General features: G+C 46.2%; 1 protein-coding gene across 1 annotated transcript; it reads left to right on the top strand.

Annotated features, from left to right (window-relative positions):
- The first annotated feature begins 13,678 nt into the window (after positions 1-13,678).
- Positions 13,679-14,149, top strand: LOC147998692 (double homeobox protein 4C-like). The gene has a single exon (XM_087598780.1). The coding sequence runs from the start codon at positions 13,679-13,681 to the stop codon at positions 14,147-14,149; it is 471 nt and encodes a 156-aa protein (XP_087454906.1).
- Positions 14,150-17,632: the final 3,483 nt, after the last annotated feature.

Genomic DNA, 17,632 nt, shown 5'->3' with positions numbered 1-17,632 from the left:
GGGTGAGCTAACCCTATCACAGAAAGACATACATGGTATGCACTCACTGATAAGTGGCTATTAGCCCAAATGCTTGAATTACCCTTGATGCCTAGAACAAATGAAACTCAAGACAGATGATCAAAATGTGAATGCTTCACTCCTTCTCTAAAAGGGGAACAAGAATACCCTTGGCAGGGAATAGAGAGGCAAAGATTAAAACAGAGACTGAAGGAACACCCATTCGGAGCCTGCCCCACATGTGGCCCATACATATACAGCCACCCAATTCGACAAGATGGATGAAGCAAAGTAGTGCAGACTGACAGGAGCCGGATGTAGATCGCTCCTGAGAGACACAGCCAGAATACAGCAAATACAGAGGCGAATGCCAGCAGCAAACCACTGAACTGAGAATAGGACCCCCGTTGAAGGAATCAGAGAAAGAACTGGAAGAGCTTGAAGGAGCTCGAGACCCCATATGTACAACAATGCCAAGCAACCAGAGCTTCCAGGGACTGAGCCACTACCTAAAGACTATAGCTGGACTGACCCTGGACTCTGACCTCATAGGTAGCAATGAATATCCTAGTAAGAGCACCAGTGGAAGGGGAAGCCCTGTGTCCTGCTAAGAATGAACCCCCAGTGAACTAGACTGTTGGGGGGAGGGCGGCAATGGGGGGAGGTTTGGGAGGGGAACACCCATAAGGAAGGGGAGGGGGGAGGGGGATGTTTGCCGGGAAACCAAAGAATTATTATTAAGTATTAAATAAATTTTAAAAAAAAGAATACTAAGCTTATACCCAGTCCTTCTAATAGCTGCTATTAAAAACTATTTGGAATAATTAAATTAAGCTAATGTTCAGATAATAAACTCATGGTCATATTAGAATTTGAATTAATTACAATAAAATGTTTTCAAGATTATTCATATAGTAAATAGCTAAGAATAATCAATATTTAACAATTTAGTTATACTATATATCTATGAACAGTCTTCAAAAACATCAGAGAGCCACAAAATATGACTTTTAAAAACATTTTATTATTAACATATCTGTTGAGTAGGAGATATGTCTCCTCCTGCCAGTACCCCCATCCGACTGCAAAGAAGATATTGAGTAACATTACCTCCAGGTGGAGTTGTTTAAATTGTGGCAAGCAAGCCACTGGGTAAGAAATACCCTAATTTCATCTTTGGACAAAATACTGTTTTAGAAAAAAACTAAAGGACACATGCTAAGCTCTGCCAATAGAGGGTCATCTAGTCCTTCAGAATTCCTGCTTCTCTTAAGGTATATCAGATCATTATGGGCCAGAGGTTGAAGACTGATGCTTCAACGGTATCAGGAATATTGGGAACTCTCAAGGAAGTCAGCTATCTCTACAAATTGTACAAGTTTTGCAAGCTTTGTTTTTGTACTTCCTACATTTTCAACCAATATTTAATTCTCTCAGATCTTTGATGGGGTTTAAGACTAATTCTAATTCTATAATTTAACTTAAGCTGTTTAACATTAAGGAAGGTGTTCCAGGTTTGAAAGGATGGTAATGTAAGTTAAAAATTAAACATAACTGAGGTACAAAATTATGAACTCTTTAGGTTAGAAAAGATGATGAACATTTTATTTAAATTGTCAAATATCATGGATTAGATGTTATAAGTTCTATCATACCTTACAATTTGTATAATTATTATAAATGTGTTCAATGTATATATGAGAGTAAAGAGCCTTTTTAATTGGACAAAAAGAAGCTGCTTGTTTTCTAATGCAATTGGATCTAACAAATTATTTTTCACAAGAGGGTCTGCTATATGGGAACCTGCAAATTCTGATTCATAAATAAAGATGCCAACAGCCAATAGCTGGGGAGGAAAGAGAGTGGCAAGATTTAGGGTTCCTTTGTTTGGGAACATGAGGGAGAGGACAGAAAGGAGAGGCACCATGCCTAAGGAACATGCAGAACAGAGACATAGAGCCCCGATGAAAAGCGTCCAGGAGAGTGCAGCACAGATGGCTGCTCGACTGTGCCAGAAGCAGCCAAGATGGGACGTAGACATTAGTAAGTAATAACTTCAAATTATTAGTAGGAGATAGATTCTAGCAACATGGAAGCTTGGCAGTTTCCCAGCTATTGTGATACCTAAGGCATATTAAATATAAACCCTGAATATGTGTTTTTTATTTGGGAACATGAATCATTAAAACTGGAAACAAATCCATGAAAGGATTTATTAAAAATATTAATACAAAACTAACCCTGAACATAACTAACTTAACCCTAATTTTTATTGGATATTATTTATTTATATTTTAAATGTTATCCCCTTTCCTGAATTCTGATCCATAACCCCCCTATTTCAACCCTTTCTCACCTTCCTCTATGAGGGTGTTCCCCCACCCAACAACCCACCGCTTCCCAACTCTCTGCCCTGACATTCCCCTACACTGGGGGTGGGGGGGTGTCCAGCCTTAGCAGGACCAAGGGCTTCTCCTCCCCTTGGTACCCAGCAAGATCATCATCTACTACATATGCTGGAGCCATGGATCTATTCGTGTGTACACTTTGGAGGGGGGTTAGGCCCTGGGATCTCTGGTTGGTTGGTATTGTTGTACTTATGGCATTGCAAACCCTTTCAGCTCCTTCAATCCTTTCTGTAACTCCTCCAATAGGGACCCCATTCTCAGTTTAATGATTGGCTGTGAACATTTGCCCCTGTATTTGTCATGCTCTCATAGAGCCTCTCAGGAGACAACTATATCAGGCTCCTTTCAGCATGCATTTCTTGGCATCAACAATATTTTCTGAGTTTGGTGGCTATGTATATGTGTTGGAATCCCAGGTGGGGCAGGCTCTGAAGGGCCATTCCTGTGGTCTCTAGTCCAAACTTTGTCCCATATCTCCTCCTACAAATATTTTATTCCCCCTTTTAAGAAAGACTGAAGAATCAAAACTTTGGTCATCCTTCTTCTTGAGCTTGATGTGGTCTGGGGATTGTATCTTGGGTAATTTGAGGTTTTGAGCTAATATCTATTTATCAGTGAGTGCATTCCATGTGGCTTTGTGATTGGATTACCTCACTCAGTATATTTTCTAGTTCTATCCATTTACCTAAAAATCTCATGAAGTCATTGTTTTTAATAGCTGAATAGTACTCCATTATGTAGATATATCACAATTTCTGTATTAATTCCTTTGTTGAAGGGCATCTGGGACCTTTCCAGGTTCTGGCTATTATAAATAAGGCTGCTATGAACATAGTGGAACATGTGTCCTTGTTATATGTTGGAGCATATCTTGGTTATATGCCCAGGAGTGAAATAGCTGGTTACTCAGGTACTACGATGTCAAGTTTTCTGAGGAACCTCCAGACTGACTTCCAGAGTGGTTGTACCAGCTTGTAATCCCACCAACAATGGAGGAGTGTTACTCTTTCTTCACATCCTCACCAGCATCTGTTGTCACCTGAGTTTTTATCTTAGTCATTCTGACTTACATGAGGTGTAATCTCTGGGTTGTTTTGATTTGCATTTCACTTTTGACTAAGGATGTTGAGCATTTCCTTAGGTGCTTCTCAGTCATTTGATATTCCTCAGCTGAGAATTCTTTGTTCAGTTCGGTACCTCATTTTTAATAGGGTTATGTGATTTTCTGGAGTCTAACTTCTTGAGTTCTATGTACATATTGGATATTAGCCCTCTATTGGATGTAGCATGGGTAAAGATATTTTCTCAATCTTCTGGTTGCCATTTTGTCCTAATGCCAGTGTCCTTTGCCTTCCAGAAACTTTGTAATTTTAGGGGGACATATTTGTCAATTCTTGACCTTAAGCCATTCATGTTCTCTTCAGGAAATCTTCCCCTGTGCCCATGTGTTTTAGGCTTTTCCCCCACTTTCTCTTTTACTAGTATCACTGTATCTGGTTTTATGTGAATGTCCTTGATCCACTTGCACTTGCACTTGTATGAGGCAATAAGAATGGATCCAAGGGTTGGGGATTTAGCTCAGTGGTAGAGCGCTTGCCTAGCAAGCACAAGGCCCTGGGTTCGGTCCCCAGCTCCAAAAAAAAATATCAAGAATGGATCCATTTGCATTCTTCTACCTGCAGACCTCCAGTTGAACCAGCTCCATTACTTGAAAATGCTATCTCTTTTCCACTAGATGGTTTTAGCTCGAAGATCAAGTGACCATAGGTGTGCGGATTCATTTCTGGGTCTACAATTTTATCCAATTGATCTTCCTGCCTGTCTCTGTACCGTTGCCATACCGGTTTTATCACTATTGCTCTGCAATAATGCTTGAGGTCAGGGATAGTGATTCCACCAGAAGTTCTTTTATTTTTGAGGATAGTTTTCACTCTCCTGGCTTTTGTGTTATTCCATATGAATTTGCAAATTGCTCTCACGCCATGAAGAATTGGAATTTTGATGGAGATTGCAACGAATCTGTAGTTTGCTTTTGGCACAATGGCCTGAAGTTCTCTTTTTTGTATGGTCTGGTACAAGCTGAATTGTGACTTTATAGGAGGAATTTGGTAGTGTTTCTTCTGTTTCTACTTTGTGAAAAACTTTGGACACTATTAGTACTAGGTCTTCTACGAAGGTCTAATATAATTCTTCACTAAACTGATCTGTTACTGTGCTTTTGTTGTTTGGGAGACTTTTAAGAACAGCTTCTATTTCTTTAGGAGTTATGCGGCTGTTTAGATGGTTTATCTGATCCTGATTTAACTTGGAAATCTGGTATCTGTCTAGAAAATTGTCCATTTCTTCCAGATTTTCCAGTTTTGCTGAATATAGGCTTTTGCACTAATTTCCTCAGAATCTGTTGGTATGTCTCCCTTTTCATTTCTAATTTCTCTAGTTTAGATACTCTATGCCCTCTGGTTAGACGGGCTAAGGGTTTACCTATCTTGTTGATTTTCTCAAAGAACCAGTTCCTGGTTTTGTTAATCAACAAAGAACTTTGTATAGATCTTTTTGTTTCTACTTGGTTGAATTCACCATGAGTTTGATTACATCCTGCGATCTACTCCTCTTGGATGTATTTGCATCTTTTGTTCTAGAGCTTATAGGTATGCTGTTAAGATAGTAGTGTATGTTCTCTCTGGTTTCTTTTTCGAAGCACTCAGAACTATGAGTTTTCCACTTAGCACTGCTTTCATTGTGTCCCATAAGATTGGTTATGTTGTGCCTTCATTTTCATTACATTCTAAAAAGCCTTTAATTTCTTTCTTTATTTCTTCCTTGACCACGTTAGCATTGAGTAAAGAGTTGTTCAACTTCCATGTGTATGTGTGCTCTCTGTGATTTTTGCTGTTATTGAAGTCTATGGTGATCTGATAGGATGCATGGGATTATTTCCATCTTCTTGTATCTGTTGAAGCCAGTTTTATGACTGAGTATATGGCCAGTTTTGGAGAAGGAAACATGAGGTACTGAAAAGAAGGTATATTCTTTTGTTTTAAGATGAAATGTTCTATAAGAATCTATTAAGGCCATTTGGTTCATAACTGTGGTTAGTTGTACTGTGTCTCTGTTTAGTTTCTGTTTCTATGATCTGTCTATTGACGAGAATTGGGTGATGAAGATTGACAGGAAATGCATGAATATGCATTCCTGAAACTCTACATGAACTATTGTGGTTTTCCGCCTATGTGCCTGTGTAAAAGACTTTCTTTCTGCGTGTGATATTCTCTTCTCTCGGTTCAATAGAGTTCTACTGCTCCCAACTACCACCTAGCCCTACAAGCTGGAACGAAGTGCCATGACTTGCATGACCCCTGGAAGTGATGTCCTTGGGTCTCAGGACTAGTGGTTGGGATCTTCAGCTGGGTGTCTTCTCTTTCCAACCTGTGTGGATCCAGATGGGATGAGATCAGTACGGATTCCACTTGGCTGGGTATACCACCTAAGGCACAGTCCACTCTGCCTTCCTCTTCTGAAGCCGGCTTACCACCTCCACGATTTCCTGAATACTCTGCCCAAAGCCAGGAAGGACCTATGGTGCTCCGTCCTTGGACCATCTGTCTGCTGGATGCTTGAATCCTAGGACATTTTTTGTGCTTCCTTGTTCTGTGTACAGATTGGCATGCAAGGGACTGCGAGACTTTGGGAGAGAGTTTGCTGAGTCTGATAGGTTTCTTGAGGTCTTGTTCCGGGTCTCCTATTCTCAGGTGGGAGGCGTTGCAGGAGTAGAGGTTCGTGGCATGACCTTGATTCAAGGATCTGGAGGACGACTATAGCCGACAGCTCCTTACGAGTGGGCAGAGCTCCGGGAGCAGAGGCAGAGGTATTTAAGGGCAGGGGTCCCAGCCCTACGGCTGGCATTTGCTGAAGCTTGCGCTTGCTCTGGAGCGGTCCTGACTATATTCTCCAGCATGAGGACTCCTGGCATCGAATCCTTAGGAGCATGGAAGCTGGAAGCAATGTGGATAGCAGCTGTGTGCTGCGGGAATTCCGACGCAGGAAGACCGTTTGGCAGGCCTGGCAAAAGAAGGCCCTGCTAACAGCTTTCAGCAAGAACCAATACCCGAGCTTCTGGGACAGGCAGGAACTGGCCAGGCAAATACAGCTCCCTGCGTCCCGCATCCGAGTGTGGTTTCAGAACCAAAGAAGTCGCACTGGAGAGGTGAGGCACGGCCCAAAGCGGTCCAGCAGAGGCTCCATTCCGCTAGCCTCCCAACAGCTGGAGGAAGTGTTTGGCTCCAGGTCACAGGGTAGCAGCATGCCCTCGGACAGCAGAAGGCCTCGCACTCGACTCAACTTGCAACAGCTCAGGATTCTAGTGCAAGCCTTTGAGAGGAACCCGTTGCCAGGCTTTGCTACCAGGGAGCAGCAGGGCCAGAGGACAGGTTTGTCTGAGGACACGATCCACATATGGTTTCAGAACAGAAGATCGAGGCAAGCCCTCGCTCCGGATCAAGATGTGCCTCCTTCACAAGTGGAGATTGTGGCAACTGGAGGACTCAGTGGCAGGGATGAGGCAGTACAGGACAACCTGTTAACGATGGCTACTGCAGGAGGTGTGGGCATGGAGAACTCGAGCTCCAGCGACCAGCCCCACATCCACAAAAAGTCTCAGCATCCCCAAGTGGCACTGCCCGAAGGACGAGGCCAATCACAGACAGCCACTCAAGCATACGAGCCAGGATCTCTGGAACTCCTCCTTGATAAACTGCTGGAAGAAGACCAAGTGGAGGGTGACAGGCCATTCCCTGTGGATCTGGATGGAAATTCTCGTGGCAAGGAGCACGTGGGTGTCCAGGAAACCATCTTGCAACTGGCTGCCACGGACTGTGTTTCCAAGGAATCCTCGAGTTATAGCGACCCAACCAATTTCTCCAGAGAGTCTCAGCTACCACAATGGGCACAGCCTGAAGGACAAGGCCAAGAACAGGCTCTCACTCAGGGATGCAACACGGGACCTCTTGAACTCTTCCTGGATCAACTGCTGATGGAAGTTCGAGTGGAGACGCACTCCCCAGGCCCTGTACATCTGTAAGGTGGAGGGCAGCAAATGGATGCAACACCTGAGCTGCCTCTCTCTCAAGAAGAATATGAGGCTCTGCTGGATATTCTCTGAGTCCCAGACTTGAAGCTCATATCCAGAAGACACCCGCAATCTACATGAGAATGTAGACAGCCCAAAAAGTATATGCATCAAAACCCCTATTACAGTGGCTGCTTTCGATGGAAGGCATCTTGCTTATTAGAAGGAGGAAATGCACGTGGGTTTTCCATGTGGAGTGCCTTAGTGAGGGTCCTGAGACGAGGAAATGAGCTCTGAGAATGGGACTCTACTGAAGGGGCAGAGGGCAAGATCACCAGGGACTCCTAAAACAACAAGGAGGCCTAATGAAAAGCCCAACTGACAGAACACACCATTGGACTGGCTCCATCAGACTCTAGGAAATCTCATGGGTCACCAGGTATAGGCTACACATCTCAGGACACTAAACCAGGAAGGAGTTATGAAGACTTCTAACTTGGGACTAAGAACTGCTGCTCTTCTTACCAATGTCTTATGCTTAGCTGTGAGATGACTAACAAACTACCCATTCTATATGTACTCCTAGCACATTTGTTTAGTTTACTTTTGTTTTACTTTTTCTTGCTTTGTTCTACTTCCCATTGCGTTCAATAAAGATTTGCATTGTTTGTTTGTTTGTTTGCTTGCTTCCTTGCTTGTGTGTTTGTAAAGGTGGTTGAATTGGCTGTTTGGTTTAGGCATGAGCTTTCCCATTCAAAGGGTGGTAAGACTTTGGAAGGCAGTGAGGCGGCATGAGAGGTCTGAAAGTGAAATAACAAGGAAAGCTGATCAGTGTTCAATGCAGACATGGCAGTGTTTTTAAAGCAAAAAGCAGGGAAAATGTCAACTTAAAGAAGAATGTGTGTAAGGCCACAAAACTGTAAATAAACATCATCCTGGAAATGGAGTGCAACCAAAATATCGTAAACAATTCATTCCAGGATTGACACTGATTCAATCAGACAAGCCGAATACCTTCCTCCTCCCACAGTGAGGTAATTCCCACAGTCTCCCCTATCCGTCTTTTAACCTTGAGTTTCCCAAGCCTAGCACGGCCCTGCATTCCCTAATGTGAGGTTCCTCTGAAGCCACCTGAAGACTGCAATTGCCTAGACGTAGGCAGTTGGCCTTGGGTGCATGCAGCCACATTTCCTCAAGGAGCATAGAGCTTATACAGTTCTTTCAGCACAGGTTTTGGGTCTTTTGTTCCACATTCACAGGTCAGACTTGCTGGCCAGGTTTTTGTGTATGCTTGTGTGTGTGTATGTGTGTGTGTGTGTGTGTGTGTGTGTATGTGTGTGTATTATTTGTATTTGTGTCATATGTGTGATGTGTGTTTGCATGTGCGTCTGTGAGTGTCTGTGTGTGTGTGCTTGTGTTGTGTGTGTTATTTGTATTTGTGTTATATGTGTGGTTTGTGTTTGCATGTGAGTGTGTGAGTGTCTGTGTGTGTGTGCTTGTGTTGTGTGTGTGTTATTTGTATTTGTGTTATTTGTGTGTGTATGTGTGTGTGTTTGTGTGTGCGTGTGTGTGTGTTTTGTTGTGTGTGTGTGCTATTTCTATTTGTGTTATTTGTATGTGTATGTGTAAGTGTTTGCGTGTGTGTGTGTGTGTGTGTGAGTGTGTGTGAGTGTGTGTGTGTGTTTGCGCCTGTATTTGCATGGAACATGTTAATGGTGAGAATTCCTGAAAATCTGGCCCAACTCTTCTGACAGGAAATGCATGAATGCGCATTCCCGAATCTCTACCTGAACTATTGTGGGTTTTGGCCTATTTGCCTGTGTAAAAGACTTTCTGTCTGCATGGGCTATTCTCTTCTCTCGGTTTACTAGAGTTCTGTTGCTCCCAACTACCACCTAGCCCTACAAGGATGAAAGAAGTGCCATGACTTGCATGACTCCTGGAAGTGATGTCCTTGGGTCTCAGGACAAGTGGTTGGGATCCTCAGTTGGGGGGTCTTCTCTTTCCAACCTGTGTGGATCCAGATGGGATGAGATCAGCACGGATTCCACTTGGCTAGTGATACCACCTAAGGCACACTCCACTCTGCCTTCCTCTTCTGAAGCCTGCTTACTACCTCCACGATTTCCTGGATACTCTGTCCAAAGCCAGGAAGGACCTATGGTGCTCCCTCCTTGGACGATCTGTCTGCTGGATGGTTGATTCCTCGGAAATTTTTTGTGCTTCCTTGTTCTGTGTCCAGAATGGCATGCAAGGGACTGGAAGACTTTGGGAGATACTTTGCTGAGTCTGATAGGTTTCTTGAGGTCTTGTTCCGGGTCTCCTGTTCTCAGATGGGAGGCATGGCAGGTGTAAAGCGTCGTGGCATGACCTTGATTCAAGGGTCTGCAGTAGCCCACCGCTCCTTTCGAGTGGGCAGAGCTCTGGGAGCAGAGGCAGAGGTATTTAAGGGCAGGTGTCCCAGCCCTACGGCTGCCATTTGATGAAGCTTGCGCTTGCTCTGGAGGGGTCCTGACTATATTCTCCAGCTTGAGGACTCCTGGCATCGAATCCTTAGGAGCATGGAAGCTGGAAGCAATGTGGATAGCAGCTGTGTGCTGCGGGAATCCCGGCGCAGGAAGACGGTTTGGCAGGCCTGGCAAAAGAAGGCCCTGCTATCAGCTTTCAGCAAGAACCAATACCCGAGCTTCTGGGACAGGCAGGAACTGGCCAGGCAAATACAGCTCCCTGCGTCCCACATCCGAGTGTGGTTTCAGAACCAAAGAAGTCGCACTGGAGAGGTGAGGCACGACCCAAAGCGGTCCAGTACAGGCTCCATTCCGCTAGCCTCCCAACATCTCGAGGAAGGGTTTGGCTCCAGGTCACAAGGTAGCAGCATGCCCTCGGACAGCAGAAGGCCTCGCACTCGACTCACCTTGCAACAGTGCAGGATCTTAGTGCAAGCCTTTGAGAGGAACCCGTTGCCAGGCTTTGCTACCAGGGAGCAGCTGGGCCAGAGGACAGGTTTGTCTGAGGACATGATCCACATATGGTTTCAGAACAGAAGAGCGCGGCAAGCCCGCCCTCCAGATCAAGATGTGCCTGCTTCACGAGAGCAGGATGTGGCAACTGGAGGTCTCAGTGGCAGGGATGAGGCAGCACTGGACAACCTGTTACCGATGGCTGCTGCAGGAGGTGTTGGCATGGAGAACTCGAGCTCCAGCGACCAGCCCCACTTCCACGAAGAGTCCCAGCATCCCCAAGTGGCACTGCCCGAAGGACGAGGCCAATCACAGACAGCGACTCAAGCATACGAGGCAGGACCTCTGGAACTCCTCCTTGATAAACTGCTGGAAGAAGACCAAGTGGAGGGTGACATGCCATTCCCTGTGGATCTGGATGGAAATTCTGGTGGCAGGGAGCACGAGGGTGTCCAAAAAACCATCTTGCAACTGGCTGCCACCGACTGTGTTTCCAAGGAATCACGAGTTATAGCGGCCCAACCAATTTCTTCAGAGAGCCTCAGCTACCACAATGGGCACAGCCTGAAGGACAATGCCAAGAACAGGCTCTCACTCAGGGATGCAATACGGGCCCCCTGGAACTCTTCCTGGATCAACTGCTGATGGAATTTCGAGTGGAGACGCACTCCCCAGGTCCTGTACATCTGGAAGGTGCAGGGCAGCAAATGGATGCAACACCTGAGCTGCCCCTCTCTCAAGAAGAATATGAGGCTCTGCTGGATATTCTCTGAGTCACAGCCTGGAAGCTCCTATCTAGAATACACCTGCAATCCACACTTGAGAATGTAGACAGCCCAAAAAGTATATGCATCAAAACCCCTATTACAGTGGCTGATTTCGATGCAAAGCATCTTGCTTACTAGAAGGAGGAAATGCACGTGGGTTTTCCATGTGGAGTGCCTACCTGAGGGCCCTGAGTCGAGGAAATGGGCTCTCAGAATGGGATTCTGCTGAAGCGGCAGAGGGCAAGATCACCAGGGACTCCTAAAACAACAAGGAGGCCTAATGAAAAGCACAACTGACAGAACACACCATTGGACTGGCTCCATCAGACTCCAGGAAATCTCATGGGTCACCAGGTATAGGCTACACATCTCAGGACACTAAACCAAGAAGGAGTTATGAAGACATCTTCCTTGGGACTAAGAACTGCTGCTCTTCTTACCAATGCCTTATGCTCAGCTGTGAGATGACTAACAAACCACCCATTCTACATGTACTCCTAGCACATTTGTTTAGTTTACTTTCGTTTTGTTTTGTTTTGCTCTGTTCTACTTCCCATTGTATTCAATAAAGATTTGCATTGTTTGTTTGTTTGTTTTTCTTGCTTGTGTTCTTGTGTGTTTCTATGGGTGTTTGAATAGGCTGTTTGGTTTAGGCATGAGCTTTCCAATTCAAAGGGTGGTAAGACTTGGGAAGGCAGTGAGGCGGGATGAGAGGTCTGAAAGGGAAATAACAAGGAAAGCTCATCAGTGTTCAATGCAGACATGGCAGTGTTAGCTAAAGCAAACAAGCGGGGAAAACGTCAACTTAAAGAAGAATGTATGTAAGGCCACAAATCTGTAAATAAACATCATCCTGGAAATGGAGTGCAACCAAAGTATCATGAACAATTCATTCCAGGATTGACACTGATTCAATCAGACAAGCCGAATACCTTCCTCCTCCCACAGTGAGGTGTTTCCCACACACTCCCGTTTCCGTCTTTTAACCTTAAGTTTCCCAAGCCTAGCACGGCCCTGCATTCCCTAATGTGAGGTCCCTCTGAACCCACCTGAAGACTCAAATTGCCTAGAGGTAGGCAGTTGGCCTTGGGTGCATGCAGCCACATTTCCTCAAGGAGTATAGGGCTTATACAGTTCTTTCAGCACAAGTTTTGGGTCTTTTGTTCCACATTCACAGGTCAGACTTGCTGGCCGGGTTTTTGTGTATGCTTGTGTGTGTGTATGTGTGTGTGTGTGTGAGTGTGTGTGTGTATGTGTGTGTTATTTGATTTGTGTTATATGTGTGGTGTGTGTTTGCATGTGCGTGTGTGAGTGTCTGTGTGTGTGTGCTTGTGTTGTGTGTGTTATTTGTATTTGTGTTATATGTGTGGTGTGTGTTTGCATGTAAGTGTGTGAGTGTCTGTGTGTGTGTGCTTGTGTTATGTGTGTATTATTTGTATTTGTGTTATTTGTGTGTGTGTATGTGTGTATGTTTGTGTGTGTCTGTGTGTGTGCTTTGTTGTGTGTGTGGTATTTCTATTTGTGTTATTTATATGGGTATGTGTGTGTGTTTGCGTGTGTGTGTGTTGTGTGTGTCTGTGTATCTGTGTGTGTTTGTGCCTGTTTTTGCATGGACCATGTTAATTGTGAGAATTCCAGAAAATCTGGCTCAACTGGTCTGATAGGAATTACATGAATACGCATTCCCGTATCTCTACATGAACTATTGTGGTTTTCGTCCTATTTGCCTGTGTAAAAGACTTTCTTTCTGCATGTGCTATTCTCTTCTCTCGGTTCAATATTGTTCTGTTGCTCCCAACTACCACCTAGCCCTACAAGCAGGAAGGAAGTGCCATGACTTGCATGACCCCTGGAAGTGATGTCCTTGGGTCTTAGAACATGTGGTTGGATCCTCAGTTGGGGGGTCTTCTCTTTCCAACCTGTGTGGATCCAGATGGGATGAGATCAGCACCGATTCAACTTGGCTAGTGATACCACCTAAGGCACACTCCACTCTGCCTTCCTCTTCTGAAGCCGGCTTACCACCTCCACGATTTCCTGGATACTCTGCCCAAAGCCAGGAAGGACCTATGTTGCTCGGGCCTTGGACGATCTGTCTGCTGGATGGTTGATTCCTAGGACATTTTTTGTGCTTCCTTGTTCTGTGTCCAGAATGGCATGCAAGGGACTGCGAGACTTTGGGAGATACTATGCTGAGTCTGATAGTAATCTTGAGGTCTTGTTCCGGGTCTCCCGTTCTCAGGTGGGAGGCGTGGCAGGTGTAGAGCTTCCTGGCATGACCTTGATTCAAGGGTCTGGAGTACGACTGAAGCCCACGGCTCCTTTCGAGTGGGCGGAGCTCCGGGAGCAGAGAGAGAGGTATTTAAGGGCAGGGGTCCCAGCCCTACGGCTGGCATTTGCTGAAGCTTGCGCTTGCTCTGGAGCGGTCCTGACTATATTCTCCAGCTTGAGGACTCCTGGCATCGAATCCTTAGGAGCATGGAAGCTGGAAGCAATGTGGATAGCAGCTGTGTGCTGCAGGAATCCCGGCGCAGGAAGACGGTTTGGCAGGCCTGGCAAAAGAAGGTCCTGCTATCAGCTTTCAGCAAGAACCAATACCCGAGCTTCTGGGACAGGCAGGAACTGGCCAGGGAAATACAGCTCCCTGCGTCCCGCATCCGAGTGTGGTTTCAGAACCGAAGAAGTCGCACTGGAGAGGTGAGGCACGGCCCAAAGCAGTCCAGCAGAGGCTCCATTCCGCTAGCCTCCCAACAGCTCGAGGAAGGGTTTGGCTCCAGGTCACAAGGAAGCAGCATGCCCTCGGACAGCAGAAGGCCTCGCACTCGACTCACCTTGCAACAGCGCAGTATTCTAGTGCAAGCCTTTGAGAGGAATCCATTGCCAGGCTTTGCTACCAGGGAGCAGCTGGGCCTGAGGACAGGTTTGTCTGAGGACACGATCCACATATGATTTCAGAACAGAAGAGCGCGGCAAGCCCGCGCTCCAGATCAAGATGTGCCTGCTTCACGAGTGCAGGATGTGGCAACTGGAGGTCTCAGTGGCAGGGATGAAGCAGCACAGGACAACCTGTTATCGATGGCTATCTCAGGAGGTGTGGGCATGGAGAACTCGAGCTCCAGCGACCAGCCCCACTTCCACAAAGAGTCCCAGCAACCCCAAGTGGCACATCACAGACAGCGACTCAAGCATACGAGGCAGGACCTCTAAAAATCCTCCTTGATGAACTGCTGGAAAAAGACCAAGTGGAGGGTTACAGCCATTCCCTGTGGATCTGGATGGAAATTCTGGTGGCAAGGAGCACGAGGGTGTCCAGGAAACCATCTTGCAACTTGCTGCCACGGACTGTGTTTCCAAGGAATCCTCGAGTTATAGCGACCCAACCAATTTCTCCAGAGAGTCTCAGCTACCACAATGGGTACAGCCTGAAGGACAAGGCCAAGAACAGGCTCTCACTCAGGGATGCAACACGGGCCCCCTGGAACTCTTCCTGGATCAACTGCTGATGGATGTTCGAGTGGAGACGCTCTCCCCAGGCCCTGCACATCTGGAAGGTGCAGTTCAGCAAATGGATGCAACACCTGAGCTGCCTCTCTCTCAAGAAGAATATGAGGATCTGCTGGATATTCTCTGAGTCCCAGCCTGGAAGCTCCTATCCAGAAGACACCCGCAATCCACACTTGAGAATGTAGACAGCCCAAAAAGTATATGCATCAAAACCCCTATTACAGTGGCTGATTTCGATGCAAAGCATCTTGCTTACTAGAAAGAGGAAATGCACGTGGGTTTTCCATATGGAGTGCCTACCTTAGGGCCCTGAGACGAGGAAATGGGCTCTCAGAATGGGATTCTGCTTAAAGGGCAGAGGGCAAGATCACCAGGGACTCCTAAAACAACAAGGAGGCCTAATGAAAAGCCCAACTGACAGAACACACAATTGGACTGGCTCCATCAGACTACAGGAAATCTCATGGGTCACCAGGTATAGGCTACACATCTCAGGACACTGAACCAGGAAGGAGTTATGAAGACTTCTTCCTTGGGACTAAGAACTGTTGCTCTTCTTACCAATGCCTTATGCTTGGCTGTGAGATGAATAACAAACCACCCATTCTATATGTACTCCTAGCACATTTGTTTAATTTACTTTTGTTTAGTTTTGTCTTGCTCTGTTCTACCTCCCATTGTATTCAATAAAGATTTGCATTGTTTGTTTGTTTGCTTGCTTGCTTGTTTGCTTGTGTGTTTGTATGGGTGGTGAATTGGCTGTTTGGTTTAGGCATGAGCTTTCCAATTCAAAGGGTGGTAAGACTTGGGAAGGCAGTGAGGCGGGATGAGAGGTCTGAAAGGGAAATAAAAAGGAAAAGCTCACCAGTGTTCAATGCAGACATGGCACTGTTTGCTAAAGCAAACAAGCGGGGAAAATGTCAACTTAAAGAAGAATGTGTGTAAGGCCACAAAACTGTAAATGAACATCACCCTGGAAATGGAGTGCAACCAAAGTATCGTGAACAATTCATTCCAGGATTGACACTGATTCAATCAGACAAGCCGAATACCTTCCTCCTCCCACAGTGAGGTGTCTCCCACACTATCAGGTATCCGTCTTTTATCCTTGAGTTTCCCAAGCCTAGCACGGCCCTGCATTCCCTAATGTGGGGTCCCTCTGAACCCACCTGAAGACTGCAATTGCCTAGAGGTAGGCAGTTGTCCTTGGGTGCATGCAGCCACATTGCCTCAAGGAGCATAGGGCTTATACAGGTCTTTCAGCACAGGTTTTGGGTCTTTTGTTCCACATTCACAAGTCAGACTTGCTGGCCCGGTTTTTGTGTATGCTTGTGTGTGTGTGTGTGTGTGTGTGTGTGTGTGTGTGTGTGTGTGTGTGAGTGTGTGTGTGTATGTGTGTCCTTTGTATTTGTGTTATTTGTGTGTGTTTGCATGTGCATGTGTGAGTGTCTGTGTGTGTGTGCTTGTTTTGTGTGTGTGTTATTTGTATTTGTGTTATCTCTGTGTGTGTATGTGTGTGTGTTTGTGTGTGCCTGTGTGTGTGCTTTGTTGTGTGTTTGTGCTATTTCTATTTGTGTTATTTGTGTGTATATGTGTGTCTGTTTGTGTGTGTGTGTGTGTGTGTGTGTTTGCGCCTGTGTTTTTATGGAACATGTTAATTGTGAGAATTCCTGAAAATCTGGCCCAACTGAATCTGACAGGTAATACATGAATACGCATTCCCGTATCTCTACATGAACTATTGTGGTTTTCGTCCTATTTGCCTGTGTAAAAGACTTTCTTTCTGCATGTGCTATTCTCTTCTCTCGGTTCAATATTGTTGTGTTGCTCCCAACTACCACCTAGCCCTACAAGCAGGAAGGAAGTGCCATGACTTGCATGACTCCTGGAAGGGATGTCCTTGGGTCTTAGAACATGTGGTTGGGATCCTCAGTTTGGTGTCTTCTCTTTCCAACCTGTGTGGATCCAGATGGGATGAGATCAGCATGGATTCAACTTGGCTAGTGATACCACCTAAGGCACAGTCCACTCTGCCTTCCTCTTCTGAAGCCGGCTTACCACCTCCACGATTTCCTGCATACTCTGCCCAAAGCCAGGAAGGACCTATGGTGCTCCGGCCTTGGACGATCTGTCTGCTGGATGGTTGATTCCAGGACATTTTTTGTGCTTCCTTGTTCTGGGTCCAGAATTGCATGCAAGGAACTTAGAGACTTTGGGAGAGATTTTGCTGAGTCTGATAGTTTCTTGGGTCTTGTTCCGGGTCTCCTGTTCTCAGGTGGGAGGCGTGGCAGGTGTAGAGCTTCCTGGCATGACCTTGATTCAAGGAGGACGACTGTAGCCCACGGCTCCTTTCGAGTGGGCGGAGCTCTGGGAGCAGAGAGAGAGGTATTTAAGGGCAGGGGTCCCAGCCCTAAGGCTGGCATTTGCTCAAGCTTGCGCTTCCTCTGGAGCGGTCCTGACTATATTCTCCAGCATGAGGACTCCTGGCATCGAATCCTTAGGAGCATGGAAGCTGGAAGCAATGTGGATAGCAGCTGTGTGCTGCGAGAATCCCGGCGCAGGTAGACGGTTTGGCAGGCCTGGCAAAAGAAGGCCCTGCTATCAGCTTTCAGCAAGAACCAGTACCCGAGCTTCTGGGACAGGCAGGAACTGGCCAGGCAAATACAGCTCCCTGCGTCCCGCATCCGAGTGTGGTTTCAGAACCAAAGAATTCGCACTGGAGAGGTGAGGCACGGCCCAAAGCGGTCCAGCAGAGGCTCCATTCCGCTAGCCTCCCAAAAGCTCGAGGAAGGGTTTGGCTCCAGGTCACAAGGTAGCAGCATGCCCTCGGACAGCAGAAGGCCTCGCACTCGACTCACCTTGCAACAGCGCAGTATCCTAGTGCAAGCCTTTGAGAGGAATCCATTGCCAGGCTTTGCTACCAGGGAG

This window comes from Rattus norvegicus, chromosome 20 (assembly GCF_021556685.1).
Source record: "Rattus norvegicus strain SHRSP/BbbUtx chromosome 20, alternate assembly SHRSP_T2T, whole genome shotgun sequence".
NCBI lineage: Eukaryota > Metazoa > Chordata > Mammalia > Rodentia > Muridae > Rattus > Rattus norvegicus.
Note: the sequence above shows the minus strand (reverse complement) of the source record. Positions and strands in the feature narration are given on the sequence as shown.

Excerpts from the sequence above, each read along its gene's own strand:
- LOC147998692 (XM_087598780.1), top strand. The coding sequence starts at position 13,679 with ATGGAAGCTGGAAGCAATGTGGATAGCAGCTGTGTGCTGCAGGAATCC.